We start from the raw sequence: 26,190 nt of genomic DNA, 5'->3' as shown, positions 1-26,190 counted from the left end.
ACTGTTCCGAATGGACTTTGATGGAAGACCTGCTCAGCTAGATGCGAGGTGTGTGAGACAGAAGAGAAAAGAAAGGAGAGCTAGGAGCTTGGCCTGAGCGGCTGAGTGGATGGGGTTGCTGTGTCTGAAATGAGGAAGACTGTACCGGGGCTGGACAGAGAGGGGATGGAATGTGAGGGGCTCTGTTTTATCCACTTTACATTGAGATGCCCACCTGACATTCAAGTGGAGACACCAGGGAGGTGGTGGGTCATACCTATCTGAAGCTCAGGGTCAAGTCTGGTCAGGTTCAGGGGGTCTCGGACATGTGATGATTGAAATCCTCAGCAGGTACCCAGTTTTCATAGCCACGAGGCTGGGTGGTCACATAGGATGTGATTTCTGCTCGAAAATCAGAGAAACCCCAGTTACTAATGTTGGTTGCTCTGACATTCAGAGGAAAGAAGGGAGCCAGAGAAAGTGCATGGAGAGAAACATTGAGGAGGTACAAGAAAGCCAGGCATGCATCCTGGAAGCCAAGTGGAGACGGGGTTTTGGGGAGGAGAAAGTGGTCAGGTGTGCCAAGAGGAGAGCTAAGAAATCATGGCATTAAGTATGTTAGTGTCTGGTAACCTTGAGAAGAGGAGTTTGGGTTGAGTGGGGATGAGAACGTGGTGGGACTGAACTTCAGAAAAAGTAGGAGAGAAGTCAGAGCATAGCGATATGGATGATATGGATGGACAGTTTTTTAGAGATAAAATCCACATTGCCAAACACATACCCCGTGAGGATCAGATGTGCCCGGAGCAGGGGGGTATGAGCTGAGCTCCCGGTGAGGCAGCACCGCACGTGCAGAGGGTCAAGCTGAAGAATATAGAGCAGTGCTTCCTGCTGCCAGAGCAGGGAGAAAGGCTGCACTCACTCATCAGTAGTGAGGCTGTTAATTCCAAAAACGTTTTTGAAAAGCAATTTGGCAATATCTATTTGCATTTAAAAAAAAAAAAACTTGTAAATCATCAACCCAGCCTTAGATATCTGTCCTTTAAAAAGTTGTTTAAAAACTCACACACACCAGTCGAGAGACACCGGGAAGGATTTTTATTACAACGTCGCATATAGTGACCACCCTGGAAACGCATGACAGCTGCTCCTTACCACTGCGCGGCTTCTGTGTCTGCGGGCTCGCCAGTGTGCTAAAAATGCGTTTGTGATGTCCAGACTCACACTCGTGGTGCTTGTGCCGTCATTCCCAGACGTGTGGATAACGGCAAAAACATCTGAGTTCCAGATCTCGTGCTGCGAACAAGTGTTCTTTAGCAGGCTTGGCCTATGGAGTGCTGTGTTTTCCACATTTTTGTGCTTTTTCTTGGAGAGTATGCTGTTTGGAATGACCTGCCAAGGATAATGCCGAAATGCCAGGTAGGGATCCGAAATGCAAGAAGCCTGTGATGTGCCTTATGGAGAAAACCCGTGTTAGAGGAGCTCCGTTCAGACGCAAGGGATGTCTCGCTGTCCCTGCGAGTTCAGCGTCGATGAATCCACAGCATATATTCAATAAGATGTCTTTAAACCGAAACACACGTGAGACAGGGTTATGTACGGATTCGTTGACAAGAGTATTGTGACCAGAGCCTCGCCAAAACCTGGCCCTGCATTTCCCCTCGGAACAGTTTGCTTTGGTGTTCTCTAACTCAGAGTTTGTGGAGACTTTCCAGAACTTTCCAGTAGCTGTCATGAATACCAAAAATCTTCTGTGACTGCCTTTTAGTAAGAACCGAGTGCGTAAATCAAGGTATAGCCACACCATAGAGTACTTTGCAAGCTCCAAAGACCAGCAATCCAGGCTAAAGCAATTGTTGCACGGGGGAGAGATGTGTGTGATGTGGTGTCACTTTTCACCGTGCTTACCATCTGTGTGTTTGCACGTAGTCGTACGATCGTGGGTAGAGGTGGCCCACACCAGGCTGACAGGGCTCTTCCAAGTGGGTGTGGGGGGTCTGCACCACAGGGTGAATGCAGGCAAGAAGGTGAGGGAAATGAAAGGAAACTGCATTGTTGATGATACCATTTCTGTCCAATTGCCTGTGTGCCGTGAAGAAACATGAAGGAAGAACCATGGTTAGTCCTCTGCACACTGGCCAGTTTGTGGGTCAGTATCATCAAAGATGGTGAAAAGGCACCTGCAAAGTACTGTGTAGAGTGTGATGTTCTTTGGGAACCAGTCTGTTTCGTGTACGTTTCTGAGTGTGTACAAATGAGCAAGGGAACGTGTGTTTAAAGATACAGAGAGGAGGGGGTCTTGCAGGGAAGAGATTACTGGTTTTCATCTTTTCTTCCATTGATTTGCCTTTATAGATACAGTGAGTATTGCTTTGCTGTAACATGAAAAAAAATGAATAAAATGTGAAAATATCAACCTACTATATTATTATTATTATTATTATTATTATTATATTATTCAGCAAAGAAAGGTTACTGCCATCATTTAATATACTTTAGGGCATTCACCGCACACAAATTTCATAGCAGATTTTGAAAACGGCACCAGAAAGCTGAGATTCACCACGAAAGTCTGAGCTATGTCATTTCTACATAACACTGTAAAATTCTTGTTTTTTTTTTTTCTTTTAGGAATCATTAAGAGCCATCCGATACGAAATCTCACCAGATAAGGAGTATGCTCTGTTTTCATACAACGTGGAGCCAGTGAGTACCACTCTTTTCTGCCTATTAAAAAAAAAATGTTTCTCTCTTTTGAGACCTTAGTAAAGTATTTCCCCTTGAACCATCATTCGTAGTGATCTTGGAATCCTGAAAACAGCGGGGCAGGGGGTGGGGGGTGGTGGGGGGGTAGGGAGGCCTGAGTTAGTGTCTTTTTATGCCATACTGCCACCTAGGAGAGAAGATAGGTATAAAAATCCCTTTGGCAGAAAAAAATATATATATCTCCTTTTCTGGGCAATTTCATAGGATTTTCCTGAGGGAGAGGGTGAAAAGTTGTCTTTTTATAAAGATTTATCTTACCCTTTTGTGCAATCATTTTTCTTCCCATGTTTTCAATCATACCATAAATTTTATCCTGAGAACAAAAAGCAACTGCCAGGTTCTCCCTAAACTAAAATAAAATGTTAATTATCTCCTAGCCATTGTAGTATTCTAGAGAAGACTTAAAATATCACTTTCATTATATAAATCCCTGTTTTTAGCACTTCCTCTATGAGTCTCCCATAAAACTGCACCAGGATTTTCCATAAAATCTCACCCTGAGCTTTAGCAGCAGCCTACAACTAGCTTTGTGTGTGTGTGTGTGTGTGTGTGTGTGTCTTTTTATTTTTTAACATGCTCATATTTTAAAATTCATATTTGCTCTTTAATTTTAAATGAGCTAGAAGGTGAAATTTATTTGTATGAGTGAAGCAGATGTTCAGCTTACAAGAGATTAGCAACTTTAGAAATGTGCATTTGTAGAACTTTCTTCTCTGGCAGGTAAAAGATAGAGTTGCACTCCCATTCCAGTTCTTCTTCCATTCTGTCCAGAGTTCTGTGATGCTTCTCTGAGCTTTGCATTGTCAGTGCAGCTTGAATGGCTTCTTGGTGGGTTTGAGAGGTTCTTGCCCGGGCAGGAGGAAGGCAAGCTTCTTGAGTTATACTCCACAGGAGCAGCTGGGAGACTGGTTTACATGGAAATCCAAGTCCAATCCTAGAATTTTCAGAATTTCTTCTAAGAGTTATTTAACTACTGGATGATTTACTGGAGATTTCCTGTTTTTTTCCTTGAAATGTAGATCTTTAAAAAAAACAAAAACAAAAAAAAACCCTTTCTTTTCACTTTTCCATTTTCTTATTTTTTTTAATGCCCATTACATAAAAGTTTTCATTTTCCCCACTCACATCCTGTAGAGCAGCTGGTCATCTTTATCTGTTGGTCTGGGGATGGTTAGTGAGGTGGAAAAAAAAGGCAACCTTTAGCCTTGGGATTCTGTATGTCCTATACTCACCCCTGCACTCACCGCTTTAAGCTTCAAGCACATGGATATATGATGGACACAGATCACACAGTACTTCAGATTCTTGCATGGAAGCTACCAAAAATATAATCTCTACACTTGAATAAGAGAAAAAACTTAGTAGATGCTTGAAGAATTTTCATAGGGATGGGGTAATGGCGTTGTCCTGGGTTTCTCCAGGAGACACAGCCAACACCCAAGTGAGAAAAGCATTGAAAGGGATGCCTGGGTGGCTCAGCGGTTGAGTGTCTGCCTTTGGCCCAGGGAGTGATCCCAGAAACCCCGGATTGAGTCCCACATGACTGTGTCTGCCTGTGTCTCTGCCTCTCTCTCTCTCTCTCTCTCTCTCTCTCTGTCTCTGTCTCTCATGAATAAATAAATAAAATCTTTAAAAAAAAAAGAAAGAAAAACATTGAAAGACAGATATCAGGTCATCTTACTAGAGCATTGTTTGACAATGGGAGCATCCCTATGATGAAATGGATTACCTTTACGTGGTACGGAGCTTCCTGCTTCTAGAAGCCTTCAGAACAAAATTGTATATTTGATCTCCCAAATCTTACCAAAGGAATCTTTGTTCTCCCAAATCTTCCTGCTTCTAGAAGCCTTACAGAACAGAGTTTTGAATTCGTTCTCCCAAATCTCTGCTCAATGGGAGCACGTGGGCTCATCCATGATTCTGTGGTTCTGCGTGTGGTAGAACTCGCCACCACTTTTCTTTGACTTTCCTCTGCTCCTTCTGAAAGAGTGTCCTGGGCTCCATTTCCAAGTGATGATTGTTTTGGTAAAGAGTGCTTTGCCAAATATGAGTCTTCTCCATGTAGAACACTGGCGATAAACAGGAACCTTGAGAGAGCCCTCCCTCACTATGCAGCCTCTGTGCGCCTCTGGAGTAGGATTGTGTTGTTTGTTTTCTCAACTGAAGAAAAATGTAAGAAATTTAGAGTGGATTTAGTGAACCACAAAAATAATGCAAGTATTGAAAATGTGTGCTATGTAAAAAATCTGTAGAATTGGATACTTTATCTTATTTAAGATTTTATTTATTTATTGATGAGGAACAGAGAGAGAGACAGACAGACAAAGGCAGAGGGAGAAGCAAGCTCCATGCAGGAAGCCTGATGCAGGGGACTCGACCTCGGTACTCCAGGATCACGCCCTGAGCGGAAGGCAGGCACGCTTAACTGCTGAGCCACCCAGGAGTCCCTAGAATTGGAAACCTTAAGCTTGAATCAAAGGCGTTAACACCACCCCCCCCCCCTTGTCAAGTAGTGAGCAGTCCCCGTACGTACAACTGAGCAAGCGTTGTGTTCTGCAGGAAACATTAGTCCTCTGCAGGAGACTTGGAGTTAGGTGTTAGGAGTAACTTCCTCGTGAGTAAACTGAGATGCAGATATTTTTTTAGAAAAGAGGGGGGGTTGCAAGGGAAGGATCTAAGTCTGTAACACTGCAGTGTATTAGTGTATTAGTGTTAGTATTATTATCCCTGGATATATATATAATTATATAAGAATATAGTTTCCATATTCACATACATCTAACAACTCTAGCTAAAATTAAATAAGTTTCTTTACTGCAGGATGTTTTGAAACTTTTATATTCTTTTTTTTTTTTTTTTAGTTTTATTTATGATAGTCACACAGAGAGAGAGAGAGGCAGAGACACAGGCAGAGGGAGAAGCAGGCTCCATGCACCGGGAGCCCGACGTGGGATTCGATCCCGGGTCTCCAGGATCGCGCCCTGGGCCAAAGGCAGACGCTAAACCACTGCGCCACCCAGGGATCCCCCGAAACTTTTATATTCTTGAGAGGGTTATACAGCATTTCACAAATGGGTTTTACAACATGTGATTCCTACCTAGTGGTAAGGAAACTAGAATACTCTTTGGATCCATGTTTATCACATTCTTATCTGTGTGCTTCAGTGGCAGCCAGGATACTTTCTTTCTAGGAACTAACCCACCTTTTCTTTGAAAAGATAATCATAAAAATTATTTCTGTAGGACACACAGAGTTAATTCCAATTACCAGGCATCTCTCATGTGGTAGAACAAATGTATCATTTGCAATAAAATTTCAGTATATTGGGTTACAGCTCCACCCCCAAAATTCAAATATTGCACATTGCATTAGGAAAACTGTAATGCTTCCGATCGCTGCTTCTCTCTGCTGCTGCCCACAGTGCACTTGCAAGTCGGAGAGCCCCAAGCTTGAGAGTGTATCTCGAGAGTCTGCTGCCTCTTTTGAGTCTGGCTTCTTGCCTTAAACAAGGGGTCAGTGTGTATCCAGCCACGCTGCTGTAGGTACTGAATCCGGTAGCACATGGGAAGCACTTAACTGGCAAACCATAGATGCTCTGACAACAGTGTCCCTCTCTTTCCTCAGGAAGATTTGAGCTTCTTCTAGTCCATGGTGAGGTCTCCAGTGATTCTTTTTTTTTAAAATTTTTTTTAATTTATTTATGATAGTCACACAGAGAGAGAGAGAGGCAGAGACACAGGCAGAGGGAGAAGCAGGCTCCATGCACCGGGAGCCCGACGTGGGATTCGATCCCGGGTCTCCAGGATCGCGCCCTGGGCCAAAGGCAGGCGCCAGACCGCTGCGCCACCCAGGGATCCCTCCAGTGATTCTTTTATTTAGAAAAAAACTAGGCCGTCATTTGTGCAAAAGGCAGACGCTCACCCACTGAGCTACCCAGGTGCCCCAGGTTTGCTTTCAGGTGACTCTGGGGCATTTAACGACAGTTTACAATTTACAAGTAAGTAGCTAGAAAGAAGGGTGTGACTCTTGTAAGCAGTGTCTGGAATGGAGAGAACCCTAAAAGTTAGTAACTTAAAGGAGGAAAATACAACCTTGGGTGTGACTGATGTGCCCCACGGGGCCAATTACAGGAAACACATGGAAGTGAAGAAGCCGTGAGACCCGGTCTTGAGGAAATTCAATACATTGTAAAGGTGATAAAGGATAAACCTTCTAAGGAGTAAGAAGAGAGGACAGGAGAAAAGGCAACAAAGCATCTTATATGTAGGTAACAAGAAGGAAGTGCTCCTAAGAGGAGGGAAAGCCCTCACTGTGGCCTCGAAATGTTGCCGCAGCACCTGGGCTCAGCACCCAGCAGCTCTTCCTTCTCCCCAGGTGGTTTCACCCCTCCATGGCTCACATGCCCTCCACAAGATGCTAACGTCCCAGTGTACGTCTGTGTCCTGCACCTTTCCCCTAAGCTCCAAGGGGAAGGCTGTGCCATCAGATTGGTCACCATGGTGACCCAACTTGCTCTGGATGCCTTCAGAAGGTCACCATGGTGACCCAACTTGCTCTGGATGCCTTCAGAAGGTCACCATGGTGACCCAACTTGCTCTGGATGCCTTCAGACCTTCTGCGGAGCTTTGTGCACTCTGGAAGTCTACATGGGGGGCTGGCAGAGGAAGCACTGTCCCTCAGCCTCCGCCCTCCACCCCCGAGGGGTAGCCCAACCTGACGGGTGCCAGCAGCTGCACTTCTAGCTTGCATATTTTTTTTAAAGATTTTATTTATTTATTCATGAGAGACAGAGAGAGACAGAGAGAGAGGCAGAGACTTAGGCAAAGGGAGAAGCAGGCTCTTTGCAGGGAGCCTGACGTGGGACTCAATCCCAGGACCCCAGGATCACACCCCGGGCCGAAGGCAGGCGCCAAACCACTGAGCCACCCAGGGATCCCTGGCTTGTATATTTTTGAGCACAGAGAGCTCTGCCTGGCTGTGTCCAGGGCCAGGGTGAGGCCCCCTCCAGCTGCTCCCATCTGAGGTTGCTTGAAGGTTGCATGTGATCAACCACATTGGCAGGGGCTGGAGTAGAAGCATTGGCTAGGGCTGTCCACGCAGAGTGGCTGGGAGAGAACAGGAAACAAGAACAGATGGTCCAGGAGCTTGGCTACTGGATAGTAAGCGGGTGTCTTGAGAACAAGAAGAATTGAAGGAGGGATATTTTAAGTTTAACCGTATGATATAAATTGTGTGTATCTTCCTCTCATTTATTCAGACTGATTGCAGTGTCGCATCATTTCCCAGTTGTCTGGCACAGACTGGTTTTATTTGCCCATTTTTACATTGTCAGCTACTCAGAAAGGAAGATCTTTTATGGCCTGTCTCCCTCCACCTCTAGCACAAGACCAGGTCAGCTGCATACCCGCAGTTTGGGGGCAGTGACTCATCAGAGCAGCAGGCAGGAGAGCCGGGTGTCAGCCAGGCAGCAGTCCCTGTGCTGATGACCTGATGGCAGCCATGCCTTCCCGATTCTGTTCTTGTCACTGGGCTCAGCCCAGTCACGAGGTGAGAGGACTCCACAGGGAGTGAATGTGGGGAGTAGGGGGTCACTGGGAACCCTTCAGAGCTGCTGCCACCACGAGTAGGAAGTGTGCTTCCTCGTGTCTACATGGCACTTGATGATCTTGCAGTTTGCTAAGGGACCCAGGACACCTGCCTGTAGAGTGTGATGACCTCCTGTCCTCCCCAGCCCTCAAAGTCCCAAGAAGTTGGGAGAAGCCCAGGGAGAGCTGGGCTGAGGGCAGCAACATGAACAGTCCTCACTCCTCTGCAAGCGACTTGCTGATGACCGAGAGGGGCCAGGCCACTTTAATTTTTCATCAGAGAGGTGGGGATATGGTGTTGTTCATTAGTGACTCGGGGATATCATGGGTACCAATTATGGAAACTGGAATGGATGATAACCGCCCAGTCTGGGTCACGCTGCAATTAAACGAATCATGTCAGAAGATGCCTAGCCCACATCCTGATAGATAGTGGATTCTCTCTCTGTGTAATCCCTTTTATTATTTTATTTTTATTATATTTTCAAACTCACGGCATAAAGATGTTACATAAATCCATGGAAGCACAGTATTACTATGATCCTCTTAGGAATCCGAGTGAAAACTTTTTTTCATGTATACACACACACACACACATACACACACACACACCACTACTTTCAGAATCTCAAATTCATCAGTAAAATTAGAATGCAGGAGAAATCATTAGGCCATTAAATGTAGACATATTTCTCATGGCTTACTGGTACATAACTTTAAAGAGCTTTTCAAGTTTTCTGCTGGAAAAGGCAAGTGTACAAAGAAATATTATTATGTTCTTTTTGCACAATGGCAAGTAATTGGCTCTTCTAAACGCAGATGGTGGTTGCTAGAGGCGGCCTGCTGCATAGTTTTCTGTCTCTGGCCACCTCCAGAGCCCCTGCCCACCCACGTCCTCTGCACAGAGGTCTGGGGATCGATCTGAGGGGGTGAGAAGCCTGGGGCATTTCCCATCACACAGAAGCAGAAGGCAGGGTTTCCCCTGAGTCTCTAGCGCTTAAAACTTCTAGACCTTCTATCATCTCTGTTTTTCCTCGAGGTGGATGGTAGAAGCTGGTGTCACAACGGGAAGCCCCATGGTCCCCAAGCTTCCTGGACCCCGTTCTATGGCTGAGAGAGGTGTGTTGTCCAGCTTCTAGCACTTGCTTCCCTGCGCCTACAGGTTTATCCTGCTCCAGCCTGAGACAAGGGGATGTGAGGCTGGGCTTTTCACTGCAGAAATTTGAAGCAGTTTCACATTTGATCAATTTCTGCTCCCTTCCTGCCCTTGGAGTGAAGTCGTGTCACCCAGTTTTGCCGCCAAAGGGACTGTGAACCTTTATAATTCAGGGTAAGCCTGAGAAGCACTCAAACACAGGCCTCATTGGGCACGTTTGCTGAGGTGACCCTGCCCTGACCCTTCAGTGCACCTGTCAGCTGGAGCTACCCATCACCTACATCTAGGAGAGTTCATTTTTTTTTTTATGATAGTCACAGAGAGAGAGAGAGAGAGAGGCAGAGACATAGGCAGAGGGAGAAGCAGGCTCCATGCACCGGGAGCCCGACGTGGGATTCGATCCCGGGTCTCCAGGATCGCGCCCTGGGCCAAAGGCAGGCGCTAAACTGCTGCGCCACCCAGGGATCCCCTAGGAGAGTTCATTTTTTAAAAATAACTTGAGACTTTATAAACATACGGGATCAGGGATAAATTATTGGCCCCATGGTCATGGGATAACTCTATTGCAAATTAATTTATGTAACTCCAGGTACATGACTTCCTGCGCTGCAGCTAACACAGCTGTCGTTAGAGCGTGGTCTCATGGTTCACGGTTCCATTTCTCCTTCCTGAGAAGAACCCATGAAATATCTGTCCAAGGGTAACAAAGGAGATATGTTTCTTTTTTTTTTTTTTAAGATTTCTTTTATTTTTTTCATGAGAGACACAGAGAGGCAGAGACACAGGCAGAGGGAGAAGCGGGCTTCCGGAGGGGAGCCCGACGTGGGACTCAATCCCAGGACCCTGGGATCACACCCTGAGCCAAAGGTAGATACTCCACGGCTGAGCCACCCAGGTGCCCCCAGTTGTTCTTTTCTCAACAAAATGCAAGCATGGTTAAGGTGACCTGTGTGGTGTCTGCACGTGTTGCTCTGGCAGCAGGGGAGAAACAGGGGGTCTAACCTCTCTGAAATAATCCATGGATCACAGAGTCTAAAGATTAATACTTAGGGTACAACCCCACAGGGGGTTAACATACTGGTTTGAACTGTGGAGTGCTGCAGAAGGAGGCTCTTGGTGCATCCCCACAGGTGGAAGAACCATTCCCAGGAGCCTGGAGCAGGGCGGGGCCTGCAGCATGAGTGGCCCAGCGTGCTGTGGTTTGTGAGCTCCAGGAAGCCTCTCCCCTCCCAGCACGGCAAGCTGGCTGCTGCCTGTGTAGCCTCCTGGTTGATCTCCTGCTTCTCCTCTTGCTCCCTGCCCGGGCTGGTCTCCATAGGCTGCCAGATGCTCCTTAGACTGAAATGTTAGGTCAGCCTCCTGGGCCGGTGGCTTTCAGCACAGCCGGTTGGATGCTGGTTTGTGCCGAGGCCTGAGGCCTGCTGTGTCTGGCCACAGCAGCCTTCTCTCTGCGGCTCTAACGTGCTACACCCCTGCAGACCCCAAGGCCTTTGAACTCACAGCACCCTCTCCAGAATGTTCTGGCTTCTGGGAAAGGGCCCCTGCATGTTGTGGAGGAAGGAGGAAGGATGTAATTGGAGACCGAGTGCTGTCTCTTAGGCAGAGTGCTGGATCACTGAGTTCCTTTTGATGCATTCTCTTAGTTTTCCCAAAAACTTGTGACGTAAGGCCGCTTGCTGAGAGTAGTGACAGAGGAGTGGGCAGGTTGGGGAGCATGGCTGGAAGGTTGCTGGTGGTCTCAGGCTGCAGGGAAGCCAGCCTCCCATCTGTCTGACTGCTGATGGATGGCGGGCTCGCTGGGGCTGATGTTTGGTACCAGCTGGGGCTGGAAACCTGGCAGGTGGGTGAGATAGGGAGCTAAGCTGTTTGGAAGGCGTGGTTTCTGGAAGAGCCACGGAGCCTCGTGGGGTCATGGAGGGAGGCCAGGCGGGCAGGAAGGGGGTCAGAAGTCTGCGATGGGGGGGGGGGGCTGAGCACAGGTGGCAGGAGGGCACATGCAGCTGCAGGATGGCAGGCCAGTGCTCCTGACACTGATGGAGGACACGCATGGCTGCGAACCACTGGGCAGGCATCTCGGAGGATGCAGCCGAGTGGAAGGTCGGAGAAGGCAGGGCAGCTGAGAGGCAGCTTTAAGGGGACGGGCGGCAGCCTCGGTTTCCCCAGGTGAGTGGCGGCGGTGATGGTACAAGGGTCATTCCCAGAGGCCACCGGTCATCCAGGGTTCATCCCTGGATGGGTCATCCAGGTTCATGCATGAAGTTTGTGTCACTGAGAATAAAGGAAATGAAGAGGGATGCCTGGGTGGCTCTGTGGTTGAGCGTCTGGCCCAGAGCATGATCCTGGAGTCCCGGGATTGAGTCCCACATCGGGCTCCCCGCAGGGAGCCTGCATCTCCCTCTGCCTGTGTCTCTGCCTCTCTGTGTCTCATGAATAAATAAATAAAAGTTTTTTAAAAAAGGAAATGAAGAAATGTGCGTGGAAATGGGGTTTGCTGAGTGACATGGTGAGGTATTACAGAGAATACTTAATTGCTTCTATTATGAACGCCCATCGTTGTCATGTGGTGAGGGGAAGAATGACTCAAATTCCTCTTGAAAGATGTGCTCCTCCGTTCCAATTTAGCAGCCCATTATTGTGGGTGAGCTCGTTAGCAACAATTATATGCGGAGACACAAAGCTGATTAATATTAGGACTGAGCTACCAGGGCCTTTTGAACAACAAGGGCTCAGAGACTTTCACCAGAGATCATTATCTCTGCTTGGTGATTGGAGCTCTTTTCTTTTTTTCTTTTTCTTTTCTTTTTCTTTTCTTTTTTCTTTTTTCTTTTTTATTTATTTTTTATTTTTTATTTTTTTGGCTGTTACTAAAAACTGGAAGGAATTCATTATTGTTGTGAGGTAGGACCAGTTCCATTTGTGATCCTGGGTTCCACCTGCCGTGCAGGAAGATAGTTTAACAAAATGTTCCACAAAGGTACCATCCAGAGTCTTTCCAACAGTATCACACATGCAGCCATGTTCGTTCAGCAGTAAAATTAGACATCCACTTCTGGAAACAGGTCAGGGCATGCTTCTGCTCAAAGGCAACTAAAGTTATTATGTTTATGAGAACAGATAGACGTTCCAGGATGTGATTTTTTTTTTTTTTGGAGTTTATTATGTCCCCAGTTTCTTCTTAGTATTTTCCACAATAAGGAACTCACTGGATTTGAAAAACTCCATGATAAACGCTCTGTGCGTGACACAGCAAGTGCCTTGGGACTTTGTATTCTGTTAAACAATAGGTTTTCATTTTCTAGCAGCCCTTTTCCATGTTGTTTTGCTCCTGGGTGTCACTGTAGGAAAAAGCCTTCGAAACTGGGAGAGAAAGTGTTCAGGGTTGCTCTGTCATGTGATAGTGCACCGAACATCACGGCTTGGCAGGTTTTATTGATGCATCTGCTACGATGGGACTTCCAGCCAAGTCAATAACCACAGTTTTTGAATCTGTAGAAATTAATGAGCAGAAGTGATGAGTTGCTTGAATGAGCCTTAAATTGGGTGCTGCCCTGGGCCTTTCAGCATCTCCCCTCTCCTGGACAGTGGCACCAATGTAACAGACACCAAAGGGCTTGCTTTTGCGGGATTTCCTGTGTGTGTGTGCGTGCACCTGTGCACCTGTGCCTGGGTGGCATGAAGGGATAGCCAATGTCTCCACCAGAGGCGGAGAACAGAGAGCAGGAGTGAGCAGTGTTATTCCTGCAGCAGCTCTGCAATCTGTTATATAATTAAGAAATTATAAACTGGAAAGATAGTCCTCCTTCAAGGTGGAAGGAGCCCAAGCCAGGCATCGTTCCACAATCGAGCATCCCACCTCATCTACTCATCTGGGGCTTTGAGGATTCTGAATTTTTTTTTTTTTTTTACTGCCACAACCACTACCAGAGATAATGAATTATCAAAAGAAGGATTTCATTTTCTTAACATTGGAATGAAGAAATAGGAAAGGACAGAAATTCCTAAGTAGGTTTAGTGGGCACTTTGCTTGATTATATGATTTCCTGGATGAGGAAATAAGAAAGAGTTAGTAAAATCATCCCATAGTTTAATCTACATAATGTCACAATAATCAATTCTACTTGATTGCCCTGCCCCGAATGAACCAAGAGTTTTGACACCATTGGAGACCCCAGGGTGTTCTCAAAAGCCTGGTAAAGGGATGCTGTTGGCAAACTGCCCTCTGAGTCGTCTGGATTTAATTGTCAGTCATGTCCTCTGCTGATGGTCACCAGGGAGCCCAGACAGGTGTGGTGGGGCCAGCATGCCCCGAGGAGCAAACGAGCCCTGTGCACCCAGCAACCTCAGGAGCAGGTGCAAGGAAAGCCAGGCTCCGCTGGACGAGAAGTGAGCACTGCCAGAGGATGCACTTGGGCTTGTTTTGTGTACCTGGCCATAAATGTCACCTCTGCTTACAGTCTGTCTCCCCAGAAGGTCCCAAGGTGACCCAGGAAGCCACCACTGCCCTCCTCCTGACTGCCTGGTCATGCTCTGTCATAAGCCAGGATTTCTGGGTCTTCCCTGGGTGTCCAGTGCATCATTTCTTCCAACAGGGCAGGAAATCGGTTAATGTGTCTTTATTGTTGTTAGCTAGTATTTAGTCTTCATCATAAAATTTCCAAACTGAGAAGAAAAAACAGTCACTGACGGGTATTTAACCCAAGATTACCGGGAATCCAGCAATTCGAGACCCCGTCCTCTGTACCTGCATTGACCATGGCATGTTTTTCACTGATAACTGTCTCTGACAAATACATTTGCAAAACGGTTCCATTAAAAAAAAGGGGGGGCTGCTCCCTGGAAGAGCAGGGGGGTGAAACCAAGGCCCCCACTGCCCTGCCGTCCTCAAGGACAGCTGCGGGCTCTGTGTCCTCCTGCTATGAACAAATGCAGACTTAGAGATACATGCAGCCACCTCCCAGGGTTCCGTCACCCCCGCCTGCCCACGTCCCTGCTGACAGCAGTCTTATAAAGTGCTCGCTTTGAGCATCAGAGGTTTGGAGCGAGGGCAGGTGCAGTGATGCCTGGCAGAAGGTGTTTGTGCAGAGCCTGTGCTGCTCGGCGGTTCACAGCGGGACACCCGCTTCTGTGGAGGAAGGGAGGGCCGGCGGGAGCAGAGGCAATGGCTCTGGTGACCTGCCCCACCAGGTTTCTAGATGGGGTAGGATGTTCTGCTATTGTCGTCTACACCTGCAGTGAGTGGAAGAGAAGGAACATCCGCACCCCTGCCCCGCCAGTGGGGCCCCCTGTCCTCTCCTCACCCCTTCTGCTGGGCTTCCCACCGACCTCTCAGTTCCCCTCCTGAATCGTTGCCATCTGTCCCCAGCTCGGCAGCCCCCACACACGAGGTGTTCATGTTTACTCAGCTCTCCCCCATCTCAAAACAAGACAAAGCTAGAATCTTCTCTCTCGATCACATTAGTAGTCGCCTACGAGGATAGAAGCTCCCAAGTCACCCACTTTGCGTGATCCCCCTGCGTGCACTTGTCCTGTGCACCTTGCCTGGGGCCTGGTGTGTGGTCATCCCACACCTCGGGGGCAGGGTTACGTCCTGTCCCAGTCCACAGCCCAGGAGACCCGGGGCTGCAGGAGGCTGCCTGCTTTGTCCAGTCCACAGCCTGGGAGACCCGGGTGCAGGAGGCCATCTGCTTTGCCCAGTCCACAGCCCAGGAGACCCAGGGTCATCCTCTCCGTGAGGCACCCGCTCTCAACAAGCCCCCCTGCCCCCACCCTGCGATGAAGCCCTCACTGACCGGCCCGCAGGGAGCCTGGCTGCCCTGTTACGGTCCCTCCACCAGCATGGGTTCCGTCAAGGAAGGGAAGAGCAAACCGCCCCCCCGCCCCCGCCACGGGGCTCTCCTGGCTGCTCCAGCAGCCTTCTCCGGGCTCTGAGCACCGGTGTGTGCGTGCCCACTGGCCCACCGTGTCCACAAAACCTGTCCTGGCAACAAACCAGGTCAGCTTCCAGGAGTTCAGTTTCTTAAATGCACTTTTCTTAAGCTGAGCCCATAATGCCTGGTTTCTATGAAGTATCTTGTGAAGCCCTTTCTGCCAAGGAGACTCGTAATGTCGTAAATATTTAAGAATCAGCTTTGCAGCTGATGTTTATAATAATTCAGCTCAGAATTCATGCAGAAATGCAGCCTCTGGTGTGTTATAGTTACGATAGCCCTCAACCCATCTGAGATGCCTTCTCTGACATTAGTGTGGAAGTATAGGACATGTAGCATGATGAAAAGTGGGGGTTTTCTTTTTTTTTTTTTAAGTGTTTATAGTTTTTTGGTTTGTTTGGGTTCTGCTTGGTGTGCAGTTCTGAGTTTTAGGCCTGCGTAGGCTTGCAGAACTCACAGCCCCAGTTAGGATGCTGCACCGTCCATCCCCCCCCCCAAAAAAAAAATCCCCTCGTGCTTCCTCTTTGAGGTCAGGTCTCCTCCACCCATAGCCCCTGGACAGCCGTTGGTGTGTTTTCTGTCCCCGCAGGTTGACCTTTTCTAGAATGTCAAATAAATAGCAACAAACAGTATGTGACCTTTTGAAAGTAGCTTTAAAGAGGAGAGTATTTTAATGACCAGATAGGGAGAAAAAAGTCTTGGGATTCCCTGGAATCACACTGCCTTTCCTGTGTGGGCATTTAGAGACTTTTTCTGTAAGAACTTACTTATTGCCTCGTGGAAACGCAGGGCACCAGCTTAAGCTGTGGGAGATGCGGCTGAGTCCTTATTGATGACGTTGGAGGCCAGCAGGCCTTTGTGGACGGCGGCCCCTCTGTCCTCAGAAACTCTGATGTGATTGAGATAGTCACCCACACAGAACAAAACAGTCAGACTGGATGGAGCGGGCATCCTGGCTGGAGCTCTTAGCAGGGACCCCAAAGGAAGGGTTTTGGGATGGGGTTCTGCTGCTGCAGGGGGCTGGAGATCTCAGCTGTGGGCAGGAGGAGGGACAGGCCAGGAGGAGGGAGTGGACAGAGGAAGATGGACAGGCCAGGAGGATGGACAGGTCAGGAAGAGAGGCCAGGAGGAGGGAGTGGACAGAGGAGGACGGGTAGGCCAGGAGGATGGACAGGCCGGGAGGAGGGAGTAGAAGAGGAGGACAGGCAGGCCAGGAGGAGGGAGAGACCAGGAGAATGGAGTGGACAGAGGAGGAGGGACAGGCCGGGAGGAGAGACAAGCCAGGAGGAAAGAACACACAGAGGAGGAGGGACAGGCCAGGAGGAGGGAGAGGCTAGGAGGAGGGAGTGGACAGAGGAGGATGGGCAGACCAGGAGGAGGGAGAGGCCAGGAGGTGGACGGACAGGCCAGGAGGATGGACAGGCCAAGAGGAGGGAGTGGACAGAGGAGGAGGGACAAGCCAGGAGGAGGGACAAGCCAGGATGAAGGAGCACACAGAGGAGGATGGACAGGCCAGGAGGAGAGAGAGACCAGGAGGAGGGGGAGGCCAGGAGGAGGGACAAGCCAGGAGGAAGGAGCACACAGAGGAGGAGGGACAGGCCAGGAGGATGGACAGGACAGACGAGGAGGGAGCAGACAGGAGATTGCTCCTGAGCAAAGGCCTTGAGGTGGGATGAGTGCAGGGAGCAGAGGGAGGAAGGACTTTGGTGTCTTCCCTGGAGCCTCCAGTTCAGGGAGAAAGCACGGAGGTGAGGTTGCATGAAGCAGGGTCGGGGGCTGCCATGCTGTGGCTGATCCCTTGTGCTGCGTCAGAGGGGCCTGAGTCGTGACAAGGGGAGGACAAGGTGGTTGAACCCCCCCGGGGCTGCAGGCCCTTCCTCGGGCTGGCGTCCACTCACCTCCCTGGCTGCAGTGGCAGGACGCCCGTGTTCTGGTGCTGGCGACACAGCAGGACGTCCGACAGCCTGGCTCCCTGGAGGGAGACGCAGAGTGGCCCTCCCTCCCCCACAGCCCTGCCTTCATGAAGCCGGGGTGCCAGGCATGTGGGACAAGCGTGGACCAGACCCGGGCAAGATGTCCAAGCAGGAGACGCCCAGGCCCTGGGCAGCACCCTCAGGCTGATGCTGCTGACACGTCCCCTGGGCTCAGGGCGCTAGAAAACTCGACCCTGCCTATGCCACGGCCCCGGGTTTGCTGTAACTCGTGGTTAAATGAATCCTAAGCCACCGGGCGTGCTGTCCTCTCTGTGTGCGTCTGCTTCTGGACCTCGGGCCGCTGGTGATCTCTTCCGTTGAGATTTAACTGCTTTACGGAGGCTCCCTGGTGCCCGGGCGTCGCGTGGAGCTCAGCAAACCACTTAACATGCCATCTTCCTGCCACTGAGCTGCCGGCTCCCCACGGGCCGTTTCTCTTCGCACCCACAGATAAGAAATGATCAGCAAAAATGGGTTGGGTAAAAAGAAGAACCAATGAAAGCCATGGGATCAAGAAAGAGGAAAATGGGAACCAGTCATCTAAGTTCCTGCTGAATCGTGGCCTTATTCTGCCTCGAAAGGCAGCGCAGGAGTTGGAGGATTGGCGGGTCTTGTACTTGTCATCCGGACACCAGCATTAGGCCCTGAGGGTCAGCGGTCACGCATCACGTGCTGCAGCCCATCTGGCCACATCCGGGGGCCCTCTCCCATGAGCCCTCGTCCTCATCTGGCCCGTGTGGTATGTGGCTGCCTGGTTCCCACTCAAACTGAATTGAGTGATCAGCCCCAGGAACTTGGAGCCCAGCTCTCTCCACGTCAGCTGCTATTACCATCACCTGAGACAAGAGCCCCAGCGCCCCACCGAGTCCTTCCCGTAGGCATCCCCTGTGGGCTGTGAGGGTGACTCTGCATCCCGCGGTCTGACCACATCCCCACACCGACAATCTCCCCTGTGCCTATGGACACCCCTTCTGAGGGTGCTCCTCCTCCACGGAGAGTGCCTGCCCTGTATGTCCCAGTCCCCAGCACCTCATCCCCGCAGCCCACAGCATCACAGGGCTGCAGTGGACCTTCCTAAGATGCAAAAATAAGGAAAGTGACTCCAGAGAGGGGAAGCTGACTGCCCAAAGTCCTGTGACTCACTGGTGGTAATGTCAGGACCAAGATCGTCATTGTCGCCCGGGGCCATCTTTTCTGTTCCACCTGCTTGTCTCCCCTCATCACTGCTTTGTGTGGGCACGTCCCAGTCGCTGGCAGATGGGACAGAGATTGCCTGCTTGCACGTGTGTGGGGCTGATCTGTTCCAGATTGTCTGTGTGAGGAGCCGGCCGGAGGCTTGGCACAAAATCCAAGGAGGCGGGATTGTGGATGGCATCAAGCTTTGCAAACACCCATAGGCAGCTCTCACCAGCCATAGTGGGAACGGAGTAGGGACCAGGCCTTGGTCAGTGATTTTTCCAGCCACACCTGTGCCCCCTGATGATCACAGAGAGCAGCTGCAGACAGATCCAGGTGGGGGATGCAGAGCACAAGCCTTTGAAGCCTTTGCTCCTGGCACAGGCTCACTCGCTAGGCCCTGGTGGAGAAGTGATGCGTTCTCATCAGACTTCACCAGTGCAGCTTCTCTTCACACCACCCCACCACTGCTTGTAATCAGGAGTGTCCCACAGAGGAGGACGGGGTCTCACAATGGCCAAAAAGACTTGTTCTAGAGGATCCCGGCAGTGGAATTCCTGTGAAAACGTGAATTCCTAATCACAGAGAGGACACTGGTTCTCCTGGGTCCCTCCTGATTCCTCTGGGAGGGCATATGATGCTGGTTGTAGATTGTCTCCCTTCAGGAGATAATACCCACCTTAGATGTCCAGTGACCTCACTCACTGTTACAGGAAAGATGATCCATATGTTAGGTGTCCCATTCCTGAGACTTCCCTTGCCATCCTTATTAGCTTGTGCTGTGTTCTAGGACACCATCCAACAGGGCTTCTAGGACGCCATCTAACAGGTCATTCTTAACTGTCTACCTCAGACCCCGGAAGTTTCACCAATGCTGAGCTAAACAAAAGAGCTAGCTTTCTTCTTGAGATCGAATATCCATGGGCCTCACCAAATTGATAATGTGTGCATTCCTTAACTGTTTTTACAAATTCAATCAAAAATTTAATTGTGATTTTCAAATAATCATAGGTACTTGATCTCTGGGTCTGAAGCTCATAATCGGCCCTATTTGTTGTCTCATGGACTCTGACATACACTCAGTTACCCGGACACTCAGCAGACACACATATTCTCATGAATGAGCAGGAGGCTTGGTGGACTCTGATGTGCTAGTCAGGTCTTACCCAGCCATTTAGCAACAGGGAACAGAATCTGGATGCACGAGACTCTGCCCAAATCTTTCTTTTAGCTGTCATCTGAGTGTGTGTGTGTTACTAGGCTTACTTTGCTTTCTGTTTAATTCTCATGGGCTGGTGGGGCTGGGTGGGATGTAATACCAGCTTGTGGTGTTGTTTGTGGGATGTCATTTAAGAATTTGGATCAGTCCAGAAGCTCTCCTACTTGGGTTAGGATTATTGGGTGGTACAGGTGCCTTCACCTCTCCCTTCCTCTCCCTTTCTCAACATGAATATGTCCACCTGCACTGCACTCAACGTATTCTATGGTAATAAGATTGTAGAATTTTGATCCTGGGAGGGACGTTGACAGGCATCTATATCCCTATACATAGATCTACTTATTTACATCACTATATCACAGCTTCTCTGGGAGACAACTTTCCTGCCTCTTATTACATAGGTCTGTTCTTCTTTCATTACAAAATTCTTTCCTTCTATGCTACCCACTCCCAAGGCTGAACAGTTGTGATTTTTACAAGCGTCTTCGCTAGATCGATTTAAGTCTATCTGGTAGGGCTTCATGTCTGCTGAATCTCGTTCCTCCCTCCCCACAGCCGTGGCCAGTGGGACTCTCTGCTGGAGATGCTCTGTAGAGCACTTGAAATGCCTGAGGAACTCGGTTTTTAATTTTACACAGTTGTAATTACCCTAAGTTTAAATAGCAGCATGTAGCTATTGGCTACCACATTAGACCAGTTTCAGAGCAGCAACAGATCTATTCCTCCCTCCACTGTCACTCCATGGTCCTCAAATATTTGGGGATAGCTCTATGTATCCTTAGCCTTTCCTTTGACAGCAGAACAAGTGCTTTAGGATATATATCCAGATTGGTAAGATCTTGGTCACCCTTGGTTCACTTGTTAAGTTTCTGAATTAATGAAGTAATTAGGAGAATTAGGAAACTAGTAATTGAGTTTTCTTTCTTCATGGAAATTTTATTCTATCTAATCCTCGCCTTATATAAATTGAAGTTTAGGTTTTGTGACCTTGGGTGGGACAGGGGTGTGCAGAGAAGGAAGACAGGACCAGGAAGGTCATGTTTTCTTCAGCTACCTGTCCCGTTAACCCCCACCAGCAATTGGGAAAAGCAGCCTTTGTAGTTCCAAGGTATCATTGACTTAGAAAAATAAGATGTGCAAAGTAGAGCAGGTGGTCCTGCAGTGAAAGCTGGGATCATCACTTGTTTGGCAAGACAGCTCTCCCTGGTCCAGTAGAATGCCCCAACCCTTCCTTGTACAAGAAAGCACAGAGGGTGGAGATGTAGCAAAGCCAACCTGCAGCAAAACCATTCTGCAGTGAACAGAGTCCAAAGAGCATGAGCCTAGGAATAGAAATCTAGGTTAAGTTCTGGGTTTTATTTTGATAAAAATGTAAATTCTTGTCCCTTTCCAGAGCTTCCTTTTCCTGCACTTTTACATCGCACGTAAGCTAGAACATCATTTTCTGGTGTCTTTTTAGAACCTATCAGTATCACAGCATTCAAATTCATTGTAAACCAAGAGTATATTCCATGGTATGTTTTCACTTGAAATGGAAGAGCCAAGCTTGGCAAATAGACCTTCATTTGCTAATGAGACAGACTCAAACCAAAACATCCATTCTGCTAATAAGTGTTTATTGACTACCTGCCCTGTCCCGGGCCATAATGATGGCCTCCACAAGGAGGAAGACAGCCATTATCAGTGTCACCCATTAGGCCACACGATGGGACTGATGACCCAAGAAACGTGCTGGGCCCTGGGGGAGAGCAGAAGGAGACAGGCTGAGATTCAGAAGCAAAATTAAAATGTGGCTGGTTTGCCTTCCATGAGACATCTTGGCACTCGCTAGCATTGAGGTTATAGACCAGAGGTGCAAAGACTCCAGCCAAGAGAACACTGGCAAGGAGGGGAGCCAGGCCATGGCAGCCACAGTCTCCCCTCTGATGCTCATTCACCATCACAGATGCCCAGGGGGAATTTTCAAATTGTAGGAAGGTATTTGGTTGAGAATAGGAGCTGCTGCTTGAGATTAGGATTAAGATAAACAATTGAATCTTGGGTATAGCTGCAGTAATGGCAACTGTGTTGGTCATGACAATGATGGTGGTGGTGATGGTGGTGAAGAAAGCAGTAACAAGGATGATGGCGGGCAGCGACTCTACTAATTGTGATGGTGCCAGCAGCCAAAATCATGGCAGTGGCAATGATTATCACATCAGAGTCCTGTTGTCATTGTTTCTTGGTGGCTTCTCTTTGGGAAGAGAGTCAGAAACAAAGGACCTTCTGGAAGGGGATAGACAAAGGATAGGCCATGGAGAGTGTGTGCCGGTCACCTTGCCTGCCCTGCTATATGCTGGGATCCATGCTGCGAGGTTGGAGGCCACACTGTTGCATCAGCGTTTCTACTGCCAGCAGAGGAGGCCCCAGCTGCCCAGGTCCATTGCCAGCTTCAAGCCCTGACTGGACTTCTTTAGGGGAAAAGGCCATCCTGCAATGAACAGATTTGAAAAGGCAGGAGCCTGGGGGTTGAATTCTGAGTGTGAGGAGTGCGAGCCAGCCTTTGGTGTTCTCAGCCAGAGTGGGTCTGGAGGGAGTCAGATGAGCACGTGGGTGCTCTTTGATGGCCCTGGACAGTCTGGTGAAGGTGACAGGTGTTTGGTGACTTTATGTGAAGAAAGACTGGCATTCTGGCTGGGAGGATCAGATGTCAGCTCCCATTCTGGAGGTACCGGGCTCTAGGGCCTCTGAGGACCCCCTGTAGACTGACTCACAGGCCTGAGGACAGGATCTGCCCATTACCTCACCTCTGGATCTGAGAGGCCCCATCAGCGGTCCCACAGGAGGACAGCCACCATTGGTAGTGCTCCCCAAACAGCAATGATAGGGTGGCGCTCCAAGATCCTCCAGCATGTCTGTTCTGTTTAAAAACATGGCTTGTAATGACTTGGAGCAGGAGGAAAATGAAAGGAGAAACAGGAAAAAGATTGGTTTAACATGTTACTAAAAATAGCACAGTGAGAAAATAAAACATTAGCCCATTTGATGTCCTTGGGATCCTTATCAGCACCCATTCCTTTATTGGGCACGTCTCCATCAAGCCGGGAATACATATCAGTCACTCTTTGAGCTATAGGAATACAGCAGTCAACAAGACAGACCAAGTCGCTGCTCCCATGGGTCTCACAATCCACTGGGAAGAGACCACAAATAAATGGATATAACATGCCATGCGGGGGGGCGGGGGGGGGAGGCGGGAGTGATGAGAGCTGGAGAGGAAAATGCAATTGCAGGACAGGGCAGGAAGGTGGGCTCCCCGAGGGAGGAGGACATGGTGGGCCCTTGAGGAAGTCACCTAGAGACGGAGACCAGAGGAAGTGGCAAGGGAGGGTCTGAGGAGGGGTGTTCATGACAGCTTTGGCCAGTGTGCAGGCCTCTGGGAGGGATGGGGAGGTGTGTGGCCACGGACACACTTTCCAGACGGAGTGCCCTGGGTGACATTTGAGTACTTCATCTGTAAACACACACATGCTGATGCGCACGACTGCCTTCCCCCAGCTGCTCAGTACACCCACAAACCACCCTGACCAGGATGGCTTCACGGAGGAGCAAAAAGGAGGGGAGGTTAGTCCCACTCCAGGGGCTGAGGATCATTCTTATTTCCTAGTTCATGTGCCCTTTGACAGCCTGACCAGAGGGCCCTGAGTAGGAGAAGAAACACATCTCTCTCTCTCTCATCCTTGTAGATTGTACTCAGGTTCCGGCATAAAACAGCACTGAGGGAAGCCCACCAAGTGTGGGACTGAGCTGGGCTGGGAGGAAGCAGCTAACACAATTAGCTGCTCTGGTCCCTTGGTTAACCATGTGATGTGCAGCCTGTGGGGTGTGATGCAGGGTGGGGGCACCTGACAGGTGGCACAGATACTGCAAGTGAATCATCATCCCTGTGCCAACGGCTGCCTTCATATCGGGCATGCATGTAGTTTACCTCACTCTATGAGGATCAGATATTAATAGCTCCAGTCCAGCTAGATTCTGATTTAATTGGCAGGAAGAAAGCAGAACAGCTCCAATCTTGACTGAATAATGATGCATTTTGCATTGTTAATAGTTCTTGGTGCATGAACACTACCTTGCTTGATCACAGGACATAATTTCTTTTCTAAGAATCTTTGAAAAACCAAATATGGGAAATCTTACTATTAAATTCGATTGTGCTCATCTGCCGTGCTGCTCAGATTATGAACTGATCTCACTTACTTAGATGGTGGAGCAGTGATTGTCGGCCCTAGTAAGCTGTTTGTTCGAAATCATAGGCATGGACTTTTAAAAAAAAATGATGTATCCTTTCTGGGACCCTGAGTGCCACTGATGTGTAAAGGGAAAACAAACTGTGGACCCTGTGCCCAGGAGAACAGGCTTTTTAAAAAAAAAAATTTATTCATTTATTCATGAGAGACACACACACACAGAGAGAGGCAGAGACACAGGCAGAGGAGAGGGAGAAGCAGGCTCCATGCAGGGAGCCCGATGTGGGACTTGATCCCGGGTCTCCAGGATCACAATCTGGGCTGCAGGCAGTGCTAAACCACCGCACCACCAGGGCTGCCCATGTTTGTTTGTTTATTTGTTTGTTTTAAGATTTTATGAGAACAGGCTTTTGCCTCTGGGCCCCAGTCTTTGAGCTAGCTGTGGAGCCACGGGGTGCTCCTGGCTGTACCCAAGGACTTGGCCAACCAGAACCTGAGCACCCTCAGTGTGTGTTACCTGGTTCCAGACACCGGGGTGGGCATAGTGAGCTCCAGCAGAGGAAAAGCAAGCCTTCCTAATATTGAATCATGGACCTGAGTCCTACACACAAATGACTCAGCTAGTGAGCAAAGCAACACTGTTCACAACTGTACCACACGAATTGTGCTGAGAACAATTTACTAGTTAATAACATCCTAATTAGACAATATGGGTGATCTGCACTTTTAAAGCAGCCTCCCTGTGGGCAGAAGAACCAGGAGAAGCTCTCGAAAATGTGCCCTTTACTCAGGTGCCTGGGTGGAGACTGCAGGAATGTTGCTGTATCCCACCAACCTTCCAAGGCAGCAGGTTCTGAGGGGCTCCGATTCTTTCTGTGACCAGAGGACTATTCCAGGAGGTACACTGTTGCTATGGGTTTTCTAGTCCAGGTGATCCTTATGGATGGGGAGGTCGTGCCTGAGAAGGGACACCTCAGTGGATGATGGGTGGGAATTTTCATGCTGTGAAAGCATTCCACCAGCACTCAGCCATTCTGTAATATGCACAGGTATTATTGCTGTTCCCAGAACCACATGACTGATCACTGTGTGTGTGTGTGTGTCTGTCCCTAAATCTCTTGCTAGATTCAGGATTCTTGAAGGTGTAGACATACATCTTATGCATTGTTCCTTGGTGTATGGCCCCACTGGGTAGGCTAGGTAAAGAATGAATGAGGGACACCTGGGTGGCTCAGTGTTTGAGTGTCTGCCTTTGGCCCAGGGCATGATCCTGGAGTCCCAGGATCCAGTCCCACATCGGGCTCCCCGTGGGGCTCCTGCTTCTCCCTCTGCCTGTGTCTCTGCCTCTCTCTCTCTCTCTCTCTCTCTCTGCAACTCTCATGAATAAATAAATGAGATCTTAAAAAAAATGAATGAATGAGTGAAGAATGAATGAATGCCTTAAAGTCAGTCACCCTCCCCTCAAGTAGCAATGATTATCCTTCCACCTCAGGTCATCTGTGGCCAATGATGAGAAGCTGGTTGTGACATTGAATTTCCATTGTGTGTGCTGCCTCTGATTCCTTGATATGTACTCATACCCACTCTTGCATTTTCAGTTAGCTGTCTTAATAGACATATCCGATCCCCAGCTTCAGGTGTCCTAGAGAAAGAGGATTTATTGTCTTGGCTAGCCCCTCCTTCCTGCCTGTGGCTCCTCTCACAGTACAGAGCACAGAGTATACTACCCATGGTAAGCTTCAGACTGATGAAGTTGGGTGAAGTGACTCTGCGGATTCCAGGTGGGACTGTGTGGACATCAGATCTTCCCCAGCCTCTGGACAGGCCACACGAACAGAGACTCAGACCCCCATCAATTACTTAGACTGGGCTCCCAGACCCAGGACGAGGGCAGGACTTGCTTAGAAGGGCATCGTATTCGTAGTCTGATGGACTTGGTGTGTTCTTCATCCCCCAATTGCATAACTGATTTCTTGTGGTGTTGATATTCAAGTTTTCACTTAATTTTGATGAATTTATTATTTTATTATTATTATTATTCAATGTTGATGAATTTTAAAATAGCCACGTAATTTGGAATGTTACCAAAACAGAAACAAAGGAAGGGTTCCCTCCTGCCTCTCTTGCTCTACCCTCTCCTGGATCTGCCCACGCTCCCCATCTGGGCTCTCTCCGTACT

General features: G+C 48.9%; 1 protein-coding gene across 3 annotated transcripts in view; it reads left to right on the top strand.

The window, feature by feature from the left end:
* The window catches only part of DPP6 (dipeptidyl peptidase like 6), an 821,668-nt gene that overhangs the window by 563,430 nt on the left and 232,048 nt on the right, over positions 1 to 26,190 (top strand). For all 3 annotated transcript variants that reach the window (XM_055334558.1, XM_055334556.1, XM_055334557.1), the window contains one exon: positions 2,611 to 2,685. In XM_055334558.1, coding sequence (XP_055190533.1) covers positions 2,611 to 2,685 — 75 coding nt within the window. The remainder of the gene's footprint in view (positions 1 to 2,610; positions 2,686 to 26,190) is intronic.

The sequence above is a fragment of the Nyctereutes procyonoides genome, unplaced genomic scaffold, assembly GCF_905146905.1.
Source record: "Nyctereutes procyonoides isolate TBG_1078 unplaced genomic scaffold, NYPRO_anot_genome, whole genome shotgun sequence".
NCBI lineage: Eukaryota > Metazoa > Chordata > Mammalia > Carnivora > Canidae > Nyctereutes > Nyctereutes procyonoides.
The sequence above is the reverse complement of the archived record's forward strand: the minus strand, read 5'-3'. Positions and strand labels throughout refer to the sequence as shown.